A 24,606-nucleotide genomic window follows, 5' to 3' on the forward strand; every position below is an offset into this window, starting at 1 on the left:
TTACACACACACGCTACATTCTCGCTGATTTTGGCAAACCAGTGGTCATCGTAACGGATAATGGACGGCAGTTTACATCCGATGCCTTCAATGACTTCCTTCGCAGAAATGGCGTACGCCACCTGTGTACCCCGCCGTGGCACCCTTCTTCAAATGGGCTAGCGAAACGCACAGTACAAACAGTCAAGAAGTTACTGCTTAAGTTCGAGGATGTAGATATCCATGCACGAGTGGCTCGCGCTGTATGGGCTATGCGAACACGCCCCTCATCGTCCACAGGTAGAACCCCTGCGGAAGCCATGGGTAGAGCATTTCGTACGCATCTTACTCAACTACACCCTGCATCCGAGTTTGACGCACCAACACCGGTGACATTGCCCTCACTCCAAGTTGGGGAACTGGTATGGATGATGAAGCATAGTTCAAGCAAATCTAGTTGGGTACCAGGTAAAGTACATGGTCATTCTGGAGCTTGAGCCTATGACATTCGACTAGACTCTGGGTTGCTGGCCATGAACGTTTCTGCTGACTATGTACGTCGACGATTTGCTGAAGAACCTGGAGATGACGTTGATGACCTTCCCACGAGGATGGTCGATACAGGTGCACCTCCATCTGTATTACCATTATTCCAGAGAAGTTCTGAGGGATGTAGTGCTCACATGTCAGGACATAGTCATGCTGCATCAACGTTGGGGGTGGCTTATCCGGCTTATCCCTTAGGTGACATACATCAAAACAGGCATCAGACACATTCACCTGATACAAGGAAGAAACTGGTGCTACAACGTCAACACTGTCACCTGCACCATCCAACCAAGAAAATGACTGTGCTACATCTGCAAGAGTGGCTAGTTCATCACCAGCAGCTTCGCCTCCCCTTCATGATGCTGCTACCCGTACGGCCTGCTCAGCACCAGACTCTCCATTTCTGGGCTTTCCGGAAGCGTCGTGCCCAGCAACTTTACCTCTCCGGAGAGGTGGTTCACCTGACCAAGTTCCCCACCAACCACAGCCCATGCAGTCTACAAGATCTACAGTTACCAGTTCTGGGAGTATATCTCGATGTCCGCTCCGGTACCAGTGATCAGTGGAAGTTAAGTTACATTCTAGTGGGGAGGGGTGTTATGGCCACACCTACAACTGGCATCAATGCGGTGTGCAAGGCAGACATACATCTGGCATCACAGCAGCGGCCTGGCCAGCAATAACATGGTGTGATGTCGGACCCGCGAGTTAAAACATATTGCAAGAGAACTTAACAGTCATCATAAAATTTCTGAGAAGTTCTGATATAATAATCCTTCAGAAGTTCGAGTTTAAGGTCTCTGTGCATGGCCTTGATGGTGCAGTACATTGGTACATCTGCCGCGATTCGAATGCTCTTACTATGATTCACTTAGTCATGTCTATCATTTTGGCTTTGATCAGTACTGCAACACATTCTGAACAATTTTATGGTCCAAGTGCACTCTTGATTATGGGACTCGGAAATGTTTGTAGGCAAACAAATCATACTAAAACTTCTATGCATGTATTCCATACATAAAATATGACGAGCAATGTTTTCAATATTTCATTAGATATGGGTACGGATAAACATTTCTCAGTCGAATTAATAAGTTTTTTTTATTCAAAGAGTTGTGAATATATGTCGGCCTTGTGCAATTGACCTTTGTTAAAATAATGATAATTTGGTTACCTAGTGTAAAGACTTTAACTACCATGTGTTACAGGTACTTGTTAGTTGTATATTTGTGTAAACAGGTACGAAACTTGACGCTGCCGTTGGTGCTCCCTCTGAGAGCACAGGCCGTTATGTGTCCTCAACACCTGAATAAGGGCCAGTGCTACGAACACACCCGCGCGTGCAACATAGAGTAGGGGGGAGCAGTGCCTCGAAAGGCGTGATGTAAGTTACGGCCGGCTGTGTGTACGAAGCGCCCGGCCGGGTGTGGCAATGCGCAAAAGGGGACACAGTGCATATGCAATTTAAATTACAAACATTAACTAAAACTTTTAATATGTCAAATATTCCTTAATAATTAATTAATGTAATTGTAAATGCTTTCGGTTCACAAAACTGGCCGGCATCATCTTCCCGCACTCCGTAGCTTCCCGCGGAATTTCTTCCCCTCCCTGGACGGGTTGCCAGGGAGGGAAGTCAGTAGCCTTCCAGCACTCACCAGGGCCGGCAGCTTCGCGCACGTGGAGTTTTCACTTCTCGCGCTAGAAACAAAATGTAGCTTCAATAGGTAATATTTCCAAATCTGTTTTCATCTTCTCCACGGCCGGCCCTAAATCGACCGTATGATGTGTCGTGCGGTTCGTCAGTAAATATGTGTGACTCAACTACGAGTCGTTTTAGTGTTCTATGTAATTTATAGTGTTTTTGGGCAGCCCGCCGAGGTGCCTGCGCTTCACGCCTTAATCGCTCCATCTGGAGAAATTGAACTTCGCCCACGCAGGGCGGCATTGCGCCTAAAGCGAACATTGACTTTATAACGCATCAGTTCCTGGGACGTGCCGCGGTCGCGGGTGAGTTACCACGTCAGGTACCACCGCGCCCGTACCCAGCTTAGTGTGGCCCACGCCACCACGAGGACGAGCCTCGTTTATCACGTAACTCACCTGAACGGGAGAGGCCAGTATCATCCCGAGCTCCGGGACATTCTTATGGTAAACTTTATTATCGGGTTTAAGTGTTAGTGTTAGTTTTCGCCATCAGCCATGTGTAAACGTTAATTACAGTGTTTTGTCTAATTCCTAAAACAGTGACTAATGAACCATCTTTGTAACTCACAGTCCGGGCTACCACTTCCTAACAACTAAATTCACCACGTGCCTTAATCGACGTCACCGTCACTCTCAGGATAGCCTGCGTCCCTCGGTGTGGTAGTCTTCCGGAATTCCGCCAGACGCGAATCAGTACCGCCAATCGAGGGCTGTGTGAGCGGAGATGAGAAGGTAGACGATGATACGGCCAGTCACGTGAAGATGTACTGTACAAGGTGAAGTACTGTATCATGTGACGCAGCAGTAAAACCAGTTATGTTTACGTGTGTTTTTCAATAATTACGGCGTCCTAGGTGGCCAAAACAGCCCGGGGGGCCCTTTGTAGACGCGTCCCTGCCTGCAGCCATGAGGCAAAGAACCCTGCCCTCGAGTCAAAATTCCCATTCACGTAATTTAAATATAATAATTTTAAGACAGGCAGCGGGGACGGCATCATACTCAAATAATTTATGAATATGTATTGGTCATATATACCAGTGTACGATGTGGTACTACATGTAGCTCAGACGAGCCAACCACTTGAAAGAGCTTTTTCCCACAGCAATCTGAGGAAATAAGTCCCAAAATCAACTCATGGTAAATTGCCTTATTCTTCCTCATCACTGCTATTAGTTGTCCAGAAAAATACACATACACGTGACGTCGTCCGACGGAAGGCCACCCTAAAGCCCGACCTGCAACCGCCAGTATTCAACCCCGCTAACGGAACGCGCCCCTAGCCATGGCCCACCCGAGTCAGGCGAGCCACCAACAAACAAGGTAGAACCCGGCCCCACAATAAACAGACCGACATTACAGCCGACCACTTTGATAAAACACGCACTGAATTTAAACAACATTATGTATAAATTAAACGTTCGCTTAATTAAAGTGCGACGTAGGAGTGCCCGGACACTCATGTGAGAAAATGTGTCGATACGTGTGTGAGTGTTCCCCCGGCGGCCTTCTGCCTAGATTAGTTAAGTATTTCATGTGACATAATTATTAACCCCTTGTGTTTCGTTATTACCCCCCACCGGAGCAGTCCGGCAAGAGACGAACAGTCTCTGGTGTGACGTATAATTTAAAAAACATAATTCGTAAACATACTAACTCTAAATTGTAGAAGGGGTGAGTAATGTTAATTTAGCCTTAATAATTAATGTAGGAATTTAGCGCCCTTAAAATCTCTTATTAACGTGTCAAATTGGAATATAACGTAATGAGGTCAACCCTGGCGCGAGGGACACCGAGCCTCGGCTAGACGCCATGACATCACGCCAGTACAGTGCGACTCGTGGACCGGGGCGGATGCACGTCCCACGGAGAGACATCATCCATTGTCTGCATTGAACTCACTTCTGGTAATTATAGTCACTTCCTCGAAACCTCTTTTTACTAATCTCTCCGTGCGTACCCGGTCCAATTTTCGGTCCAGGACTTAATCCGGCCGCATAAATTTTAAAAACCCCTGCACCACACTTGGTCTGCGGGGTAGTTTTCAGTATACGGCACGGGCCGCCTCCCGAACCACAGAACTTGAACTAAAACCAGTCGCCCCGGCGCTGACACCACCCCGTAAGGGAACTTAGACGAATTTAGCTGCGGTCCGCGCTCCACTACAGTGGACGCGAACACCGCCTCGAGACATTGATATACGGGATTGGCCGCCTCCAATCGCCCTCACCCCTCTTTTGGGTAACCAGGCTCAGAACCGCCTAGTGCCACGCTAATACGTAACATTTAGTAATTTTGTGCGACGCCTTGAACCTGGAACGACATTCAGTAAACTTGTGCAACGCACCATCACGTAACATTTTTGTATTTTTGTGCCACGCCTTTATTACATAACTTTACAGACTAACTTTGTGTAATTGTGTAACTTCTGTATTGTGTGACGTCACCCTCTGTACGACGTGGTGTGTAATCAACGGTATTACACCAAACCCACAGTCGCATGAATAAACGACGCACGTCATTTGTTGCATTACTTCAGCGCCTAATCAATTAACCATACGACTCCCAACCACCACCAAGTAGGGAATTCCTCATATCCCACGCAACCCTGCCGACGGTCTGACTTGTCCCAGGCAGAGAGGAGGAGCGGGAGCGGTCCCCGAACAGGGGTCGCTGCCCAAGAGCAGGGGAAGATCGGGCAGAGGTGAGGAGCAGGAGCGGTCCCCAAGTTGGGGTCGCTGCCCAAGAGCAGGGAGAGATCAGGAAGAGGGGGGGGGGGAGATAGTGGGAGCGGTCCCCGAGTAGAGGTCGCTGCCCAAGCACAGGGAGAGGTAGGAGCGGTCCCCCCAGAGAGGTCGCTGCCTACCAGAGAAGGTAGGAAGGAGGAGGAACGGTCCTGCAGAGAGGTCGCTGCCTACCAGAGGAGGGAAGGGGGAGGAGCGGTCCTCCAGAGAGGTCGCTGCCTAAAACAATACTGCTCAAGTATTCAGTCACTTTTATTGGCCCAGAATTACTGGGAAGAGCTTTCTGCCTGGCTTAGCTCAGCCAGGGTAAATATACAATGTATGTACATATTCAGTAGGGAGGGCACATCTGTACCCTTCCTGTGCATACATATTCGAATTACAATACTCTTTACATTCACTTGTATCATTAACAGGTTTCTTGTCACAACACTATATATTTACATATTTGTCCTGAATTAGGCTGGGCAGATAGACAAAGTTACCTTAATTCACATTCCCCTTGGTCTGCCATCTAGGGGCGGGTGGCGAACTAACGTTCGCCACCATAGATTGTGTAGGAGGGGTGGCGCACTTGGGGCTTGTGCTATCATACCAGCCGAGGCCAAAATGGTGGACATGACAGGTCCTAGTGGGCCACGCAGGGCAACCGACCCCACGACCCACCTATTGACTAGAAACAGAGCTAGTCTGGCGCCCACCCGGAAACACTACATCGACAACAGCCATTCCCACTAGGAGCCGCACCGGGACTCGAGTCCGAGCCCCTGACGACGGCACATGCATATATAGGCATATTGTTATAATAAATTCTAACCATGTTAATATAATAGAAAAACATTGGTTCTCCTAGTATTATTGAGCTTTTTTAGGCAAAGTTTAGGCTTACCCTGATCCCTTCAAATACTGATTTAGCCGGGTCTGTGGCTATACTTGGAGGCACTGTAGCCTCAGGTATTTTTCGTGGGCATACACTCGCTTATTAGTAACTGTAATACCAACTGAAAACACACAGGCAATATTTATCTGTAACCTCAATGGAGCTCCTGTCGACACGTCCGTCCTCCACGGCTATTTTTTTTCCTAGCCTAAGTTAATTCTAAGTGTGTAGGGGAGGGTCCAGGTTAGGGAAGGACCTAGGTGTGTCTCAGGACGAAGCCTATACACTGTACCATGCGGGTTTTTAACCATGCAGGACAAGGGCGCGTGCGTCGTGTGCTTTTTGGGGTTTACTGGCCAGCCATGGCTGCGATTGGCGCCATGACTGACGCCCCATTGGTCGCCTAGATTAAAAGCTAGCTAATGTGACCCAGGTAAAACCTGCATAGACACAGGGAAAACCCTGGGCCGATCATGCGGGGATCAAATATCATGCATTAAGCAAGCAGGTAACTACTTGACAAGAGGGAAGAAGGGTCCAGGTAAGAAGAGTTGGAGGGGCTGAAAAATCAACCATGCTGGAGTTGGGTGCTTGGGCCTTGCGGCCCGCATTTAAAGGTTGGGAACTCCTGGGTTATTATTAACCAGGGGCGCATGCGCCCCCAGGGGCGGGCGACTTCACTCGTCAGCCCAGGCCAGTTGCCCAGGCAGCCACAGTTAAAACAGAAGTGGGCAGACGAGCCAGTAAACCGGCTCGAACTGCTGGCGCACGGAGCGAAAGGCAGCCTGACGTTGCGCCATCTTCATCTTCCTTCTTGAGGTTAACAGCAGTACTTTCCAAGCCAGGGTGGGGGGGAGGGAACCAACCTCGCCACCTAAAATCCCCGAGACGGTTGAAGGTCGCGCCACTCGAGGCTACTACTGCCACACCTACAGTAGCCCCAGCTGAAGGTTCCTGATGTCTTCCTTCAGAGTTCCGATGCATTTCAATTCCGTTGCGCGCGCAGCAGTTCACAGCTCCGCAAGTTCCAGCCCGCAGTTCGTCTACACTTCGCATCCAGGGCACATCGAGCTCCCCTGTGGTTCCTTTGCCGACGAAGCTGCTTCCTGCCACGCGCCGAGCTACATTCAGGCTACCTTTCACCCCGATAGCCGTAATAACGACTCCACAGGCCGGCCATTGATCCGCGGACTGCTATTAGTTATTCACAGCCACCCCAGCGAGATTGCAACTCTCGAGCTGGGCTCCCGTATCCGCCACCCGCGGGACGCGGTCGGTAGCAGTTGGCACTGCTAGGCCGCCCCCAGTACGCCCACAAATCCCCTGCACACTGCCAGCCTTCGGTTACCCAATAGGGCGCAGGGAACTCCCAGCCAACAGCTCGCGAGAGAGATGCGCACGCCCCGAGAGACGACCGCCGACTCTCCACGGCTATTCGAAGCAAAGACTTTACCGAGCTATTCCGAAGTTCATTGTAGTTCGCTGCTTACTCGTGCAACTTTGTGGGAAGCCTGCTTCTCATGTAGTCATAAGATTCTCCTGAGCAGTTCCAATTGGTATAAACTCACACACCATTTTCTCAAAATTATTAAGAAGAACTCTAAGAAATTAGAATGTGCATAATCTTTATTTTCTAGAATGATTTAATTTGAAATAAAAAATTAAAACATAATTCAAATACTGTTTATTAAAAGTTTCAAAGACATCTAAATAAATATTTTATTAATCTCATTTGCATTCCTTTAAGTAGTCCGAAGGCTATCCAAAAACAAAAAAGAAGAATGTTGTGTTGACGAAACGCTGCCATTACGGGATGCAAATCTATTTTGTATCCTGATGTAAAATCTTAGAAAAATATTATGTATAGCCCCTTAATATGCCTTAAAAGCATACATTGTTAAATAGTGATACTTAAATGATTTTAGATAATACGTACACACTTAAAAGTACACAGAAATACATTTACATTCAAACCTTCGCTTCTAAAGCAAGTATGTTTATTTCAAACTAGCAAATGGAAAATGAAGTTATCCCATCAACTTTCAAGAAAAATAGCGTTCTTCACAACTTCTACGCAATAATTGAAGTCTCCGGACATCACAGGTAAGTGCAGCTTGTATAGTAGTTGTAGCTGAATTGCTATTATTGCAGAGATGTCGATGGATAAGTTGTGTTAATCATAAGAATAAATGTTATTAGACCAACTGAGTGAGAATTGCCATGGTAATTATTGTTTTGTTGACTTGTACATGCTTGTAACTACGCCAAAAGTTTGCATAGTTTTTTTTTTCCAGCTTGTCACACTGCTTTGGAGCAATATTTTTAACATGTCTGTGATATGTTTTAGTCCCATATTTTGGTCAGCCTTTTGAAAATTGTGCTGAAAATAATTATTAAAAAAGAGTTAAAACATTTTTTATTTTATTTTACAAGTTCATGTGGTGTTTAGTGTTTCCTCTTGGCTTGAAATGTAATTGTGGTGAGGGGTACTGTACGTCGAAGATACTTAAAAAGAACAAACAGAAATACTCATTAAATGTGTTTCTGTAGGTTACTGTGAAATCTTATTTCTTTATATTATGCACTTAATCAACCTTCAGACACTAATTGTCATGCTTCACAAAGTTGTATTTCAATTTTAGTTATAGAACCTCACTTCTTATAAAACAAATTTTTTTGACCATGACCTAGGATTGTTGGATTTTAAGGATTCACACTAACCTTACCTAACCTAACTAACCTCTTTATTTGTGATATTCAGGGGACTAATGTTACCATAACCTATCCTTAAAATGCTTTACAAAACTAATCCTGTTGGGTTTACTTGACTTATTAATGAGAGAGTTACTTAGCAGATGTACTTTTATTAAAAGATTTCATAGTCAAATTTCTGAGATGGTTTTGAGCAATTTTAACCCTTTCCTGCCTGGCGGTACTTGTGAGTCCCACAATGTTTGAAGCCCCATAGAAATAGTGTGTGCATGTTTGAAACCACATGCTGCCTGTCGGGACCTCTGGGTCCCTGTATAGCTCCGCTCTGCCAGTTTTCGAAGAAGTTCGATTGACAGCCAAGAGGTTGCAGCATTAAAACGGCAGCACTGCACCAGTCTGGAGCGCCCTTTTTTTTTGTTTGTTGACCTGGACATATGATAAATGCCTGTCAGGACTTAAAAGTCCCATCATTAAAAAATATATTAAATATAAATAAAAAAATTTGGAAAAAATTATGGCCTCCTTTTATGCCTACTTAAATATAAAAATAAAATAAAAATTACAAAATTCAATTTTTTTACATTTCTAGGCAGGAAAGGGTTAAAATGCATTTTAAATATTTCACACAATATATATAGGATATAATTTTTTAATTTATAAAAAACTAAAAACTAATCATAACTTACCATTATTCACTGCCTTAGTTCTGACAGATAAACATAACCATGAGCTAGTAAAAAATATCAGTCTACTTATGTGAATATTTTAAAGTTTTACTTCTTCAAAATGTTGAAATGAATTATTCCAAGATCCGAGATGTGTTTACTTCCATGAAATAACATGACCAATTTATTTTAAAGTTTGTTCCATCAATACAAATGCTTCATTAAGTGTCGTCAATAAAGTCAGATTCTCGTGGTTGGTCAACAGCCCTGGGCTGGAGTTAGCTCGCGCAGTGGTAGAGACATTTAACGCTCATTTCAAGGGGCCCGGGTTTGAGTCCTGAGTCCAAACATCCTGATTTCAGTTTCCCGTGTTTTCTCCAGCATTTCCATTCATTCATTACTCATGTTATAATATTCTAGGGTACAACAGCTAAGAACCACAAACCGTTCTTGTATTACAAAAATAGAGCAATCAGAAAAATACTAAGTAAACTGTTCTGTGACTTATGTCCTTGTTGTGTGAAGTGTTACTTGTGCCCTTTTTGCGTGTCATATAAACAGTTCGGAAAGATGGCGGGCCGCGTGCATACTGTTCGTTTGATTTGTACATGGCTATCGTTTTGTTGTCATAGTTGTATTCACTAAATCAGACTCTTATTATATTTATGGTCCTCCGGAAGAAATTTGTTGAAACAAAGAACATAAACATTCACAGGAACATTGTAAGCCACTTTTTATAAAACTTAGCATGTATATGTACAATTCGGTGCTAACTTATATGTGTATAAAAAAATGGGTGTGTGTACTTATGTGCGCATAAGAAGTTATACTTACTTGGCGTAGTTAAAAACTAACTTTAATTTTGCATGAAAATAATTAATAGAAATAAAAAGTAAAAGGACTGGAGTGATATTATAAATATGGCTGGTAAAGTATAAATTCTAGCAAATGAAAAATTAAAATAAATACTCAGTATTGAATATAAATATAAACATTTGTATAAAATTGATAAGGTATTTTTAATAAAATAATGGTGGTAAATTTTAATCAATAATGAAATTCAATAAATATGCTAAATGTTCAGTATAGTTTATCAGTTATTTATAAAATAATGTAATAATTTATAGTGCAAATAACACACGCGAACATAACCTCACTTACAGAAATGCACTTGAAAAATTTTGTAACACAATTTCTATCACTAATATTCTTAATAAATAATTTTTTTTATATCGTCTAGTATTCAAGATGAATCACTAAAGTATAAGATTTAAAAGCACATAGGCTATATAATATTTATTTGTCTGTAGCCATTTTTTTTTATCGTAATTATTCACACATATTTTTTTCATAATGCACTTCAAGAAGTATAACTTCAATAATATACACATTTCATACCAAACTAGTTCACAGATCTACACACACAATTCAAGGCATAAACAAAGTGTACACATGCAACTGATAAACCTTGCCGCCACGTCTAACACAGTACATGTTAAAGGAGGAAAACTATTCAGTATCCTACCGTAGAATCTTAAATAACAATTTTTTAATCAAGGTGTTTTTAACTAACTGCTGAAAATATGTTATTACTCCACTGCAGAATATCTAAATAGGACAATGTAACTTCTCACCTTAAAAACCCCCTTTTTTTAAAAAATAAAAACCACATTTTTTTCTTTTTGTTCCTTTTTCCATACTTTTTCATATTTCAAGATTAAGTAATTAGCATATATCTTGTACAATCTTGATGACATCTATACACAAAGTGTAAAACACATTTGTATGGTCGAATGGACAAATGAATAAAAATCCAACAGCTTCAGCTAGAATGGTTATTTGCTTACACGTCACGGCCCATTCCTTCCCCAGTTCCCTTGACTTTTTCTGTTGAGTTTATCCACCTCTAACGACCTGGCTGTTGGCTAGACAATAAACACGGTTAAATAAAACCCCTTGGGGATGATGATGGTCGTACAACAGCTCTCGGGGTCCCTGGAACGCACATCAGTAACCTCGTTGATGGGGGCGCACCACAACGCCGAACGTACAATAATGCTGAAAACCATTACGCCGAATGCCAAATTGACCACAACGCAGACAGCTAGAAAACTGCTGTGTACCACAACGCCGAATTACCACAACGCATAAATACATTAACGCCGAAAAATGTCATTGCAGGACTGCCACAAAGGTTAGATTAGGTTAGGTTAGGTTAGGCTAGCCTAGGTTAGGTTAGGTTGTGGTACATTTTTCGGCGTTACTGTATTTCTGCGTTGTGGTACACAGCAGTGTTCGAGCTGTTGGCGTTGCGGTCAATTTGGAATTCGGCGTTATGATTTTCGGCGTTATTGTACGTTTGGCGTTGTGGTATTTCGGCGTTGCGGTAACGACCCTCATTGATGACTTAACTGAAGCCAACAATGTGGAAATGTCCAAAGCCAGGTTCGCAATTAGAAAACACGAGCAAGCCATAGCAGGTCGGGCACTCGATTGTGCTCACCACGCGTGCGAAATTGGTTCACTATTGATCTACTATGCATTTGTTAAAACCAACGTCACTCACAATGAATCTAACATCTAATAAAGATTGCAGGCTTTCGCGGCCATTGTCTAAGGCCTAGTTGCTTGGCTTCTGGGTTGTATCAGTGTCCAAGGCGAAGATATCCCAGAAGTTTTGGTCGACGTTGCAGTCGCCATCATCAGGGAGCAGTTACCCACCGAAACATCGGTGATATCTTCGCCTTCGACGCAGTTACAAATCAGAAGCCAATCAACTCCGAATCTAACATCTTTTTGTAGCGTTAGTAAATTTGTATTTTGAGTATGGTTCTCTCATTACTAGGGACAAGATTTTATGGTTTTTGTGCTATCATTAATCTATAGCGATACTAATGTAAGTGGTGCAAGATTAAACAATATAATATAAATTTTTTTCCCAATCCATTTAGGTCATACATTCATGCTAAATAAATTACATTCAATGAATTTACCGTGTTAAAAGATTACATTTTTGTAATTTAGTTAATTGTTGTCAATTTGCTGATTGATTAAATGTTTTTAGTTAAATTTTGGTGCTAAATGGTGTATTAACTTGCATTTCGATGTTATGTGTTAGATTCTTTTCGGTGTTATTTTGGTTTTATAATCTCTGTCCCTACTCATTACAGCTGATCAGCAACCTGAAAACACTATTTTTCTACTAATAAGTTTTATTAGTTTATGATAGTTTATGCAAAATAATTTTTAGTGAACAAAATTTAGAGAACTGAAAACATTTTTAGTGCTTCTTTATGAAAGTATTTCACAATGATTGCAATGATTTATTTTTAATGCAGGAATTACCGACAATTTCTTGCCACCGACCACAAGATGAATATAAACAATTCCCAACTCCTGCCATAATCCCACCCTACTGTACTCACATGTTTCTGTTAAGAGATAATTAATTAATTTCCCTCTCATGCGCACGACTGTGCTATGCTACTTGTGAATCATTTGGGTTTGAACTCATTGTCAGATTGTTTGCTCACGTCTTATGTTTTATTTTACTGTTATTTTATCACTTGTAAATCCACCTTAACACACATTTCTATAACGAATCTTCACTAATATTTTCAATTACTCTTTCAAAATTCCTGTTAAAACATTGCATAGGTATAGATATATGGAGTTTTAATATGTAAAATATTACAAAAAAATTTTAAGATTATGTAATTATTTCCTTCTTCCCATATTCCACAAGGAAATAAATTGTTTTTATAACTTCTTGTGTACATTTACATAAGTATCATTGCGTTTTTCCATTTTGGTTTATTTTTACCTAAAGTTTGTTGCCTGCAGCTACTTGCAGTTGCTAAAAATTCAAGGTGGAAACTGGTTGCATTAATATCCATCTGTTAATAATGATTGTGCAACTAGTAATTCACCCTTATCTACACACTGAAAAATAGATAAGATTAGTCTTAGGTTAACACGGCCTACTGTCACACTTTGACGTTCCATAAGATATGCAGGCTGTAGTTACTATGTTTTTTATCCATATATGCACCAATGACATTATAAGGGCTCCAGCAATACTATTGACATCAGTGGCTTTAGCAGATATCCAGTTTTTGCATCCATTTCAGTTAGCAAATTTCCTTCCAACATTTTCTGAGTTTACATAATATCACAAAAGTGTACTTCAAAACTTTTAGCACTTAAAGTTCTTCAGAATGTCTTATTATGTTGTTGCAGTCAGCTAGTTAAAAATGTGTGTGCACTTGTTTGTATATATATTTGCGTTATGTATGCACATGTTTTTATGGTCAAATAAATGTATGTTGGTCTGCTCATACATCGACACTCAATAGGAGTCTTGCAACAACCCTTTATGAATTTTTTGACCAATAAACAAGTTATAACTTCTACGTTTGATGTACTGTTGTTTCACCAGCGTTTAAAAAAAACACAGTGTACATATTTCTGTATAAGCTACACTGCCATAGTTGCGAAACTACTGAAATTATAGAAAATTATGAGTTATAGCAAGAGATTTAACAGCAATAAACTCACCAACACAACCTCACAAATATGTTGGAGTGTGATGTGATATGTGAAATTCTCATGTCGAACTGTTTTGCTGATAGTCATACTACACTTGGTTCTGATTTCAATGAGACCTGATGGATTTTTTGACTAACATGTGACACCCAGCTAACAGCAATTTATGATTTTGGGATTTCCGATCAGTCTGCCAATCACGTGAGCTGATAAGCTAGCAAAATATAAAACCAACTGAATCCTTAAACCCCATTTGCCTTTGAAAAATTATAATAAATATTAAATTACCAATCGTAAAAATTTAAGGAATAAACTTGATGGATTTGTGAACTATTGAAGTTTTAATAATTTTTTTTTAAGTTAAATTTTCTAAGATAAAATTATGTCCATGGGATGTGTAGGAAAGTATGCAGGATTTATACCATAATGCTTTTGAAACTCTAAAAATTATTTTAGAAACTCTAAAAATGTGTTAGCTCCGGTACACTTGTTATTTATTTATTTATTTCTTTATTTATTTATCAATTTGTTACATGCCTACCGACGGCATAAGGCCCTGGGTGGTAGGCACGATAAACATAAAAAAAATTACATAGACAAAACAAACACATGATACAAAATGAATAACATTGAGGGCAATACTATAATAACACATACACAAGACAACACAGCAGGCAACTAACAGATAAACAAGAACAAGTTTCATAATTATATAATAACAATAAAGATAATCAAAAACCTGTTTATAAAAAAAATGAATTTTTTTTTTTTTAAAAATGAGGGACCTCCCAGTCTGGCCGTTCATTGGTACTATCCTATCAGGCTGGCAACTCTGATTCCCATAAACCACACATCTCCATGAGCAGGACAGCCAACTGTGTGATGCCTGAGGAGTTGAAAAAAAATAAGAGTCCACTGAACAGCCATCAGCAAAGCTGAACATGCATGAGAGTTCTGAACACAATGGTTGGCTACTCCTTTCACAAAATTAAATGAAATAAGTATAAATACCAGTTCACTTTACGTACCTACTTAATATTTCTGTTTTTTTTTTTCAAATGACTCTAACTTTTGATATGAACCAAAAAAAGTGATATCCTTTTTGACATTAATACTACTAAGGCTATTTAGTGTACTGCATTTGGTAGCTGTTACGTGTATGTTATATGTGCTCTGTTGTCAGTATTCCTTCGTATTGATTGTCGTAGTTTTTTGTAGATAGTATGTACTTGGTTGCAAAAAATAATTATATAAGTACGTTAGTAAACTGAAGTAAACAAATACTTTTTGAATGTGATTGTTGTGCTTAGCATGTGTGTTTTCATGCACTTGAGAAAGTCCTTTATGTGAGGTTCCAAATATACCTACCATGGATTTTTCTTTGTTTCTGTATGTATTTTTTTTTTGTTTAAAAATCATTTTCTTAAACGTAAAGATGCTTGCGAAGTTGCCAGCGAAGTTAAGCTGCCCCCCCAGCTACAACTGAAGCAACTAAACGCACCCTGTGGTTGTGGCTCGACTCGTATGCCGAGTCCTCGCCACAACGGTGGGACTTCCGAGGCTGTGATGGTCTCCGAACCACGCGGGGTTCGGGCTGGAGGCGGTGGCTTTGCGATCGTTGCCACACGGGCGTGATGTACAAGCACCAAGGACGCCTCCTGGATGCGTGACATAGCCCTGGGGATCTTCGTTGCGTAGAAGATGAATGATCATGTTGACTGTTGTGTGAGAGAGAGATCCTGATTTGTGGAGAAATAATACGGTGGTTGCGTTTCACGGACCTGAAAGTAGTTAGTTTTTGAGAAAACTTGCCATGCCACGGTTGTTGAAGCCGGCCAGAGTTTGATGTGGGGTTGTAGCGGACGGAAAGGCTCAACGTGATGTGACCTCCAAGGTATCGGGTAGCCGGGACGTGGGGGCAGGGGGAGCTGCGTGCTGGCGTGTCGCGAGCGCTGCGTGCTTGCAGGGGGCGGCATGTCGTGCACGGTGGTGACGGAGCCCGGCGAGCGCGACGACAAGACGCTGCTCATCCTGTGGGAGAACGAGGGCAACATCTCCATCGACGAGGAGACGCTCGAGAAGCTGTCCGGTAAGACACTCCCCCCCCTCCCCCCGAGCGACGGACCACGCTCTGCCGTGACAAAGTTAACGTGAAGCCGAGATACGTTGCGTGTACTTGAGAGCACTTAAAAATGAAAAGCCGGTTTATGGACGATAATTGTACGTGATAACGTCATAAGAAAACGTTGATGAAAAATTGCATACATTTTTTAATTTTCAAATATTATTTACAGTTTTTTTTTTTCAAATTTAATTTAAATATATTTGTTTAAATATAATCACGAACGATTAGAGTTAAAAAGCCCGCCTTAACCTGTTTGATATTATAGAAGATTTTCTCGCACGGTGGTTGGCCGGTTCTTGCACGCTCGGCTCGGGCGGAACGTGACAATTTTTTGTGCGTGCAGCCGGCGTTGATCGATTTGTAAGACGTTATCACGTCAAAAAAAAATGTGTTTTTGACATGTCACTGGGAGGATTTCCATTCAAACGTATAAAACAGCTAATTATGGTGATATTTATTTAAAATGGTTTAAGGTGGTCTAGGATATGGCTTGTGAAAGAAACTCCATTAAACAAAAATTGCTGTCATCAGGACCTGCAGGAACACAACAGATAATACCACATGCTCATATGGTTGAATATTGCTCACAGTCTTTTACTGCCTTTTTTTTGAGTTAGGTGGTCTTTTTGGGTTTTAGCAGCTTCACTAGACCCTACTGAAGTGAAAGTTATTTAATCCGGCATTTTAGAAGTTCAGCACATTCTGTAGTAGGGCACCAATCAATCCGCTCGGGGATGGATTTTCTTTGGTGGATTCCGCCTGTTGAACTCAGCTGCCAAGTTGCATTACTGCACTGTTGACGTTTTGAGTTCGCTCAGAGTTCTTTGTTTCTGTCATATTTCATCGCAGTATAGTGTTTCCGGTTATCTACTGGGTTACATTTCGCAGGTATTAACATTTCCTTATGTGTTTTTTTGGGTATACCAATGCTCATGTGCATTTTTCTTTCCATAGAGAAACTTATTACATCTTGTTTTAAATAATATTGTACTGTATATTAATTTTTTCTTTTGTATTTATGTTGAAAGTATACTGCCGTTTGATAATCCGGCAAAATTTTCTAAGAGGCATGGCTGTGTTCCCAAACGGATCAAAGAACTTTCTCTGTATTTCCATTAATAAAATTCTTTTAAGATGTCTCAAAAACTATACAAAATTTAACCTCTTAAATAAATCACAGAGTGATTGCTTCAATATATAAGTTAAATAAAGAAATAATAGAGTATGCGTAATTTATGAAAAATTACTAATAATAATCTCTTTACTCTTAGCACATTTTGTAAAGTTTCAGGGAAAATTTTTTATTTGAGTGTTGTTATGATGATAATCTGTACATTTTTTGAAAGTGCTTACTTGGTTTGTTCATATAAATGCTTGTAAAAATATTCTCTATTATTTATAATATGGTGAATCATATATGAGTAACTAACCAAATTTAAAATCACTTTTGATACTGTTCTGTGACGTAACATTCAATGCTCACTATGAAGTTTTTAAAATATTTCTCAATATCTACCATCTTTCTTTCTACAAATGTGATGGTGGTGGTGCTCTTATGCGAAAAGAAGATGTCACATTGAAGTGTTTAAGACTGCATAATTTTTTTGAGACTGTTACAGCCAGAGAAACAAATATTCTTGGATAGTGGGACAGCGTACAGAGAGTATGTGTATACATAGGTACTTAAAAAAATTTAATTTTCTAGTGGTTTTCTTCTTTCAGATATTTTGCAGAGGCCTAAAGAGATTGATTCACTAATTTAAAAAAAAAATAAACACATAATTTATCGGTTAAAAAATGACTTTTCCATGTTGTTTTTGTATGCTATGCGCAGACGAAGCCAACATTTTAAAAAATGCAGGACGTCGATTTCATGACACGGCAGTGAAAGTAACTAACCGGACCTGTACAGAAAAACTTGCTCTTCTGTTGTACAGCTAACGCAAGAAATGACGTGCATTGATGTCTCGGAGACTTTCATAGACCCTCAGAGCAGACAGACGTATGACAGTTTGTGCACCTTCGCAACTACACGTGTGCAGCAGGAGTCTTCACGGGGGGGGGGGGGGTCGTTTGTGCGTGACTACCGGCGAGGTGTGAAGGGTTGGGGAGGGGGAGGGGGTTCCACCTGCTACCAGGGCACGCGTGAGGGGAACAAACAGGAGGGTGTCACGCTCGACTTCACACCGTGCCTATCAACTGCCGTGCGCGCACCACAGCCCGGGGAGACTGCTGCGTTTTGCACGGATGGTTGTGTGTGTGTCGTGTTTGTGTAGTGAGCGCAGTCCTGATGTGGAGTTGATGTTAACTTCTTTTCCTGGAGGTGACGCAGCAAGGAAAGGTAGTGTAACGGTGTTGTAAAATATTTTCTTGGAAGCTTTGCGGACAATATTTTATGGTTTTATTTTTAGTCCAATTTTCATTTTTTTAAAACAAAAGATTTCAGTTTTGTTGTTTTTATAGATTTTGTTTTGTGATATTTATTCCACCAAAATACAGTAATACCGACATGCTGCTTTTTTGCGATAAAATAACTTGTAATAAGTTTGTCCATAACAGATACATTCAGAACAATAAATTAGTGAGCATTAGTGCTTAAAAAGTTATTCAATAGAAGCTGCTCTATTAAAAAACTAAATTAATTTTTCTGATCTCTGTTCTATAATACAAACACTGTTCGAAAATAATGAAGTTCCTTGAATGGTTTTCGGTGTTATTTTGGTTTTATTGCAATCATATCAGTGATAATCTTAGCCATAGTAATTAGTGTTATGAGTTGTAAAAGTGTTAGATTGCTCAATCTTGGTTTTGTGTGGTAGAAGTAAGACGTGAGATGCTATGAGATTGCTTATCGTACAATTTCTCTGCCTAATTCCTCGTATGTTAAGGATCTTCTGTATTTTTATTGTTAGTGTGAGTTGAATGTTATGAGTCACAGAACAAGATAAGGGTCATTTTGTTTCCATTCAGGAAATGTTCACAGCTTTTTTTTTTTTCTTCCTGAATCTGGAATGCAGTATGTGTATGTCTCGAGATACATAACATAGAGTATTGACTATGGAAACAGAAAAACACAAAGGACTTTTTTTACTTAAGATTGTAGATGTACTGCATAAAAGTTACATCTGTCAACACGTAGTTGAAGTTTTGTGAGACATCTCAGTGTTAATTTTCGGAAGCTGTGAGAGTGGCTTGTTCCTTTTTTTAATAGACTTTATAAGTGCCTACCTTTAGCCAGGAATCTTCAGACTTTTTGCATCAGAGTGGAGGAGGAGCTGTTTTTGACACGGTAGAGCAGCAGTGAGTGGTCGGAGAGGAGCAACAGTGGTTGGGTGGAGGGGAGGAGCAGTCGGTGTGGAGGAGCAGTCGTTGGTTGGAGGGGAAGAGCAGTGGTTGGAAGAGAGGAGCAGTGATTGGTGGGGAGGAGCAGTGGTTGGTATGAGGGGAGGAGCAGTGTTTGGAGGGGAGGAGCAGTGAGTGGTCGGACGGAGGGGAGGAGCAGTGTTTGGAGGGGAGGAGCAGTGAGTGATAGGACGGAGGGGAGGAGCGGTGGTTGGAGGGGAGGAGCAGTGAGTGATAGGACAGAGGGGAGGAGCAGTGGTTGGAGGGGAGGAGCGGTGAGTGATAGGACAGAGGGGAGGAGCAGTGGTTGGAGGGGAGGAGCGGTGTATGGAGGGGAGGAGCGGTGGTCGGACGGAGGGGAGGAGCAGGTAGTGGTTGGACGGAGGGGAGGAGCAGTGGTTGGAGGGGAGGAGCAGTGGTTGGAGGGGAGGAGCAGTGAGTGATAGGACAGAGGGGAGGAGCAGTGGTTGGAGGGGAGGAGCAGTGAGTGATAGGACAGAGGGGAGGAGCAGTGGTTGGAGGGGAGGAGCGGTGTATGGAGGGGAGGAGCGGTGGTCGGACGGAGGGGAGGAGCAGGTAGTGGTTGGACGGAGGGGAGGAGCAGTGGTTGGAGGAGAGGAGCAGGTAGTGGTCGGACGGAGGGGAGGAGCAGGTAGTGGTCGGACGGAGGGGAGGAGCAGGTAGTGGTCGGACGGAGGGGAGGAGCAGGTAGTGGTCGGACGGAGGGGAGGAGCAGTGGTTGGAGGGGAGGAGCAGGTAGTAGTCGGACGGAGGGGAGGAGCAGTGGTGAGGGGAGGAGCAGGTATTGGTCGGACGGAGGGGAGGAGCAGTGGTGAGGGGAGGAGCAGGTAGTGGTCGGACGGAGGGGAGGAGCAGTGGTGAGGGGAGGAGCAGGTATTGGTCGGACGGAGGGGAGGAGCAGTGGTGAGGGGAGGAGCAGGTAGTGGTCGGACGGAGGGGAGGAGCAGTTGTTGGAGGGGAGGAGCAGGTATTGGTCGGACGGAGGGGAGGAGCAGTGGTTGGAGGAGAGGAGCAGGTAGTGGTCGGACGGAGGGGAGGAGCAGTGGTTGGAGGGGAGGAGCGGTGTATGGATGGGAGGAGCGGTGGTCGGACGGAGGGGGAAGAAGCAGTGGTTGGTTCGAGGGGAGGATCAGTGGTTGGTTGGAGGGGAGGATCAGTGGTTGGGTGGAGGGGAGGAGCAGTGGTTGGAGGGGAGGAGCAGTGGGTGGAGGGGATGAGCAGTGGTTGGAGGGAAGGAGCAGTGAGTGGTCAGACGGAGGGGAGGAGCAGTTGTTGGGTGGATGGGAGGAGCAGTGGTTGGAGGGGAGGAGCAGTGGTTGTACAAAGGAGGGAGGACCAGTGGTTGGACGGAGGGGTGGAGCATTGGCTGGATGGTGGGGAGGAGAAGTGAGTGGTCGGAGGGGAGAAGCAGTGAGTGTTCAGCAGGAGGGTAGGAGCAGTGTTCGGACAGAAGGGGAAGGAGCGGTGGTCGGACGGAGAGAAGGCGCAGAGGAAGGGCCGAGTGGAGCGCATGGGCGGGTTGCAGAGACGGAGGCGCGGCCGGTGAGCGTGCTGCGCCTGTCAGCTGCGCCCGTGGAGCAGGGGCTGGCGGACGGCGTGGGCAGCATCAGCATCACCGTGAAGGAGGTGTGCCCCGACATCATGGCGCGCCTCGTGGAGCCGGGGGGCGACCCCGGCCAGGAGGGGGTGGCCGTCCAGAGTCTCCAAGGTCAGCGACGCTCTCTGATAGTGTCACTGTAGTGCACGTGAGGGTTCATGCTCACAGAGGTACAAGTCTCGTTGTTAACAGTTGTAATCACAAGTTGTGTGGACAAGTCTTTTTACGTAGATTTATTAAATTTTTATCAACAAGTACAAGTTTCAGTGGTTTGTGACATTTTTAGTTGGTACACTTGCTACTAATGAAATTAGGCATCATAACTAAACTTAGCAAAAAAATTGGTTGTCTGTAAAGTCGGTTTACGGACGATAGTTTAACGTGACGTCATAACAAAACATTGATGAAATGATTGATCCAAAAGAAAAGGAAATATCATATTCGGCCTGAGACTGAGCCGTAATAGGTTTTTTGCAACCAAACCATTTAGGCATTAAAAATATTATATTCTTTGAGGAAGAATTTTTTTTTTAATTTTTCAATCTTTTGCATGATAAAATCTACCTCTGCATACTTTTATGAATAAAATTGAATCATTTTTATTGAATTATCACTATTTTGTATGGATACAAAGGAGTGAAATGAAATTAATAAATTTACTTTTATTTGCATTCATTAATTCAAATATATTTATTACTTTTGAAATGTTGCGTGTGCCATATTTATTTTTACAAGTACAAAAAAAAATTTCGCAGCTGCTGGGTTTCGAACCGACAACCTTTAGTTTAAGATTTAGGTACGCTAACCACACGCCCACGAGGCCATACTAAGGTAATGTAGTTTCAAATGTTTTATATATATATATATATATATATAAACTTTGTTCACGGTAGGGGTATAATATTAACACGATTTTATAACAAATACGCATCCCAAATACACCAAACTTATTTATAATGTGTTGCAATATTTTTTAAAACATTGTGCAAAAGATCCCGGGTGTAATTTTAATTATTATTTGTAACTGTAAAACACCATTGTTGGTTCAAAACGTATTTGAATTTTCAACATTACTTTTAAATAATCGTACCGATTGTGCTGAAAATCGGTGGACGATCGTTAAATTACATAATATTAATAATTCAAACGACGAAAATATGATTGAAAAGTCAAATCGATGGTTGTTCCAATCGAGTAGAAGAGAGATGCCACGCATGCGTACAATGAGCATGAAGAGAGATGCCACGCATGCGTACAATGAGCAAACAGAACACATCCGTAGTGGGACATCCGTAGTGGGACAATTTTTCGTGCGTGCAGCCGGCGTTCATCGATTTATTAGACGTTGTCACGTCAAAAACCTCATTTATTAATATACCAGTTACATTTATTATTGTTTTGTTGCATAATATTTTAGTTATTATTGTTTAGTTGCATACAATTTTAATGATTTTGCTTTATTTGTTTGTTTTTATTTTAGCTTGGATCACAAAATCTTTCTAGGAGAGTTACTAAAAAATGTATTATTTAATCTACCTTCCTATCTTTTGAAGTTACGTAGAAAATTAATGTTAAAAAATGTCACCTTCAAACTGGTAGCTAAAATGGTTAATATCCCGGTTTTTGGTAGCCTACTAGTAAGTTATGTATAAATTTATAAAAATTCATTAGTCATTACAAGTTTGCAAGGGTGCTTTTGTGAAACACTTGTAAATGGATATCTTCACAAGCTTGTAAAATCTTATTTGTTGGTTACAAACTTGTACATTTGTGAAGTGGGCCTGGTGATCTGAACACTTTCAAACTCTTTGTTATTGTTTCCTTTCAGCTGAAGTGTTGAAGATGTGAAACCAATTCTTCTGTTGTGTTGTGTATTGACAAAGGTACAAGAATGATGTGTTTAGTCAGCTGTGAGCTGCTGCTTGACAGAAATGACTTCAGAAGTTGATTGTTAAGTGTTCAGATTAGCTGAAATGCACTTGCATCTGTTTTCCCTGACACATGCACATGTTTAATAAGCAGGGGTGCATAACTTTTTTGTAGTAGTATTTTTAAAAGAGTAAAATAATTCAATATAACAGTGTTGTTTTTGAACTTGATTTCAAAATGCTTTAAAATTTGCTTTTACATTAGTGCTGAAATAAGAAATATTTGACTGAATCATCTTGGAGGTTACATCGCCTTGAGCTTTTCTGTATGCTGCACCATTAAATATTTGAGTTACGTTTTACGTTGATGATCTTCGAAACGCTTCTGGGCGATAGCACAACTGGTTCTGTTCGCAACCCATTAAACGTAAGTGATGAAAATCTGGGAAATCACACTCCAGATTTAATTCAGAAAGAACATTTCATGCAGAGTTTGTGGTTTTAATTTAAATTCAATCAAAAGTATGTATGTAATTTATTTCACATCCTTGTGTTAGTAGTTTGGGTCTGCATTGTGGCTTGCTGTGTGTTTGGCATGATGACAGTTTGAATGTGTAAAAGAAATGTATTCCGACAGATGTGAACAGACCACGAAGTGACAGTCCACTTTGTGTCTCGCCCCTGATGAAACTGCCCAAATAATAATAATGTATGAACATCACATGCACGTTGTCTTCGCTTGACGCAGGATCAACTTTTAATGTACGAGAGGCAGTGCGTTTGCTGAGGCCAACAGACATACGTGTGACCATCTTAGTATTGAGGAGAAGGGGGGTAGAAAACAATACTACCCTGAGAAACATACTTGTGCCCATTCCTGTACCCACTTGAAATTCCTGCCTGAAATCCCGTAGCTTGTGGTAGCTGAGAGCCAAACTTGGAACACCGTCCTCTAAGCAAAATATTTTTGTTTCTCATTAATTCAGTAATGTTCCGTTCATTACTTTCAACAGTAATTTAAAGGATGTATGGAGTTTCTATATATTCTTAGGTGTTTTAAGAACACATTTAGTATTTCATACATTACTGGCAACGTGTTTTTGTTAAAACATTTTGGGTATTAACAATGACGGATAGCGTAAAACGGGAAGAAAAACATATTAGCGTGTGTACTTGCGACAAGTTTTGTGGCAGGAAAAACACGACCGTCCGACTTTGCATTTGTTCTAAGCATTATCTGCACGATGCGGTTTTTCTGTGCCTATGCGTTGTGTGACCTCTCCGCTGTCGAGCTCTAGTCCTCGTTGACCTTTTGTGGGGCGGCAGAAACCGGTGGAGCCCCGAGTCCCGGAGGTTCTGCCACCTGGGAGTGGCGACCACCCTCTGGGACACCCCTGAACGCCGAGGGCATCTGGGAAGCCAGCCAGCTGCTCTGCTGCAGATGTGCTGTGTGTGCGTTCCAACGCACATCTTGTGCTCATGCACCGCTAGACAGCCGTGTTAGAGTCGGCCCCCAGGACGGCCGGGGGGGCAGCGGGGGTGACCGCGAGGTGCGTCTGTGCAGACATCCTGTCCCCGGACGAGCGCGCCTCCTTCCTCAGCTGGACGGTGGCGTTGGACCACTGGTACACGGGGGAGCCCCTGCCGCCCGCACCGTCCTTCCTGGGCCCCATGCTCGAGGCGGGCAGTGAGCAGCCCTCCCCCTTGTCCCCAGCCGAGGAGGCCCGGCCCGCGGTTACACCTGCCGTCTCCCCGGTGCTGCTGTCCCCGGCGCTGACGCCCACCCGCGGCCGAGGCCGGGTGAGTGCCGGGCGTCGCCGAGGATGTTGGGTGACTCAGCTTCATTGAAGTTTTAATCACAATTCATTCCGTTTA

At 42.3% G+C, this 24,606-nt stretch overlaps 1 protein-coding gene across 1 annotated transcript; it reads left to right on the forward strand.

The window, feature by feature from the left end:
* The first annotated feature begins 7,658 nt into the window (after positions 1-7,658).
* LOC134531622 (uncharacterized) lies at positions 7,659-24,594 on the forward strand. Its single transcript, XM_063367383.1, has 4 exons — positions 7,659-7,959; positions 15,745-15,867; positions 20,792-20,974; positions 24,296-24,594. The coding sequence occupies exons 2-4, from the start codon at positions 15,753-15,755 to the stop codon at positions 24,577-24,579; spliced, it is 582 nt and encodes a 193-aa protein (XP_063223453.1). The 5' UTR covers positions 7,659-7,959; positions 15,745-15,752; the 3' UTR covers positions 24,580-24,594.
* Positions 24,595-24,606: the final 12 nt, after the last annotated feature.

This window comes from Bacillus rossius, chromosome 1, assembly GCF_032445375.1.
Source record: "Bacillus rossius redtenbacheri isolate Brsri chromosome 1, Brsri_v3, whole genome shotgun sequence".
NCBI classification, from domain to species: Eukaryota; Metazoa; Arthropoda; class Insecta; order Phasmatodea; family Bacillidae; genus Bacillus; species Bacillus rossius.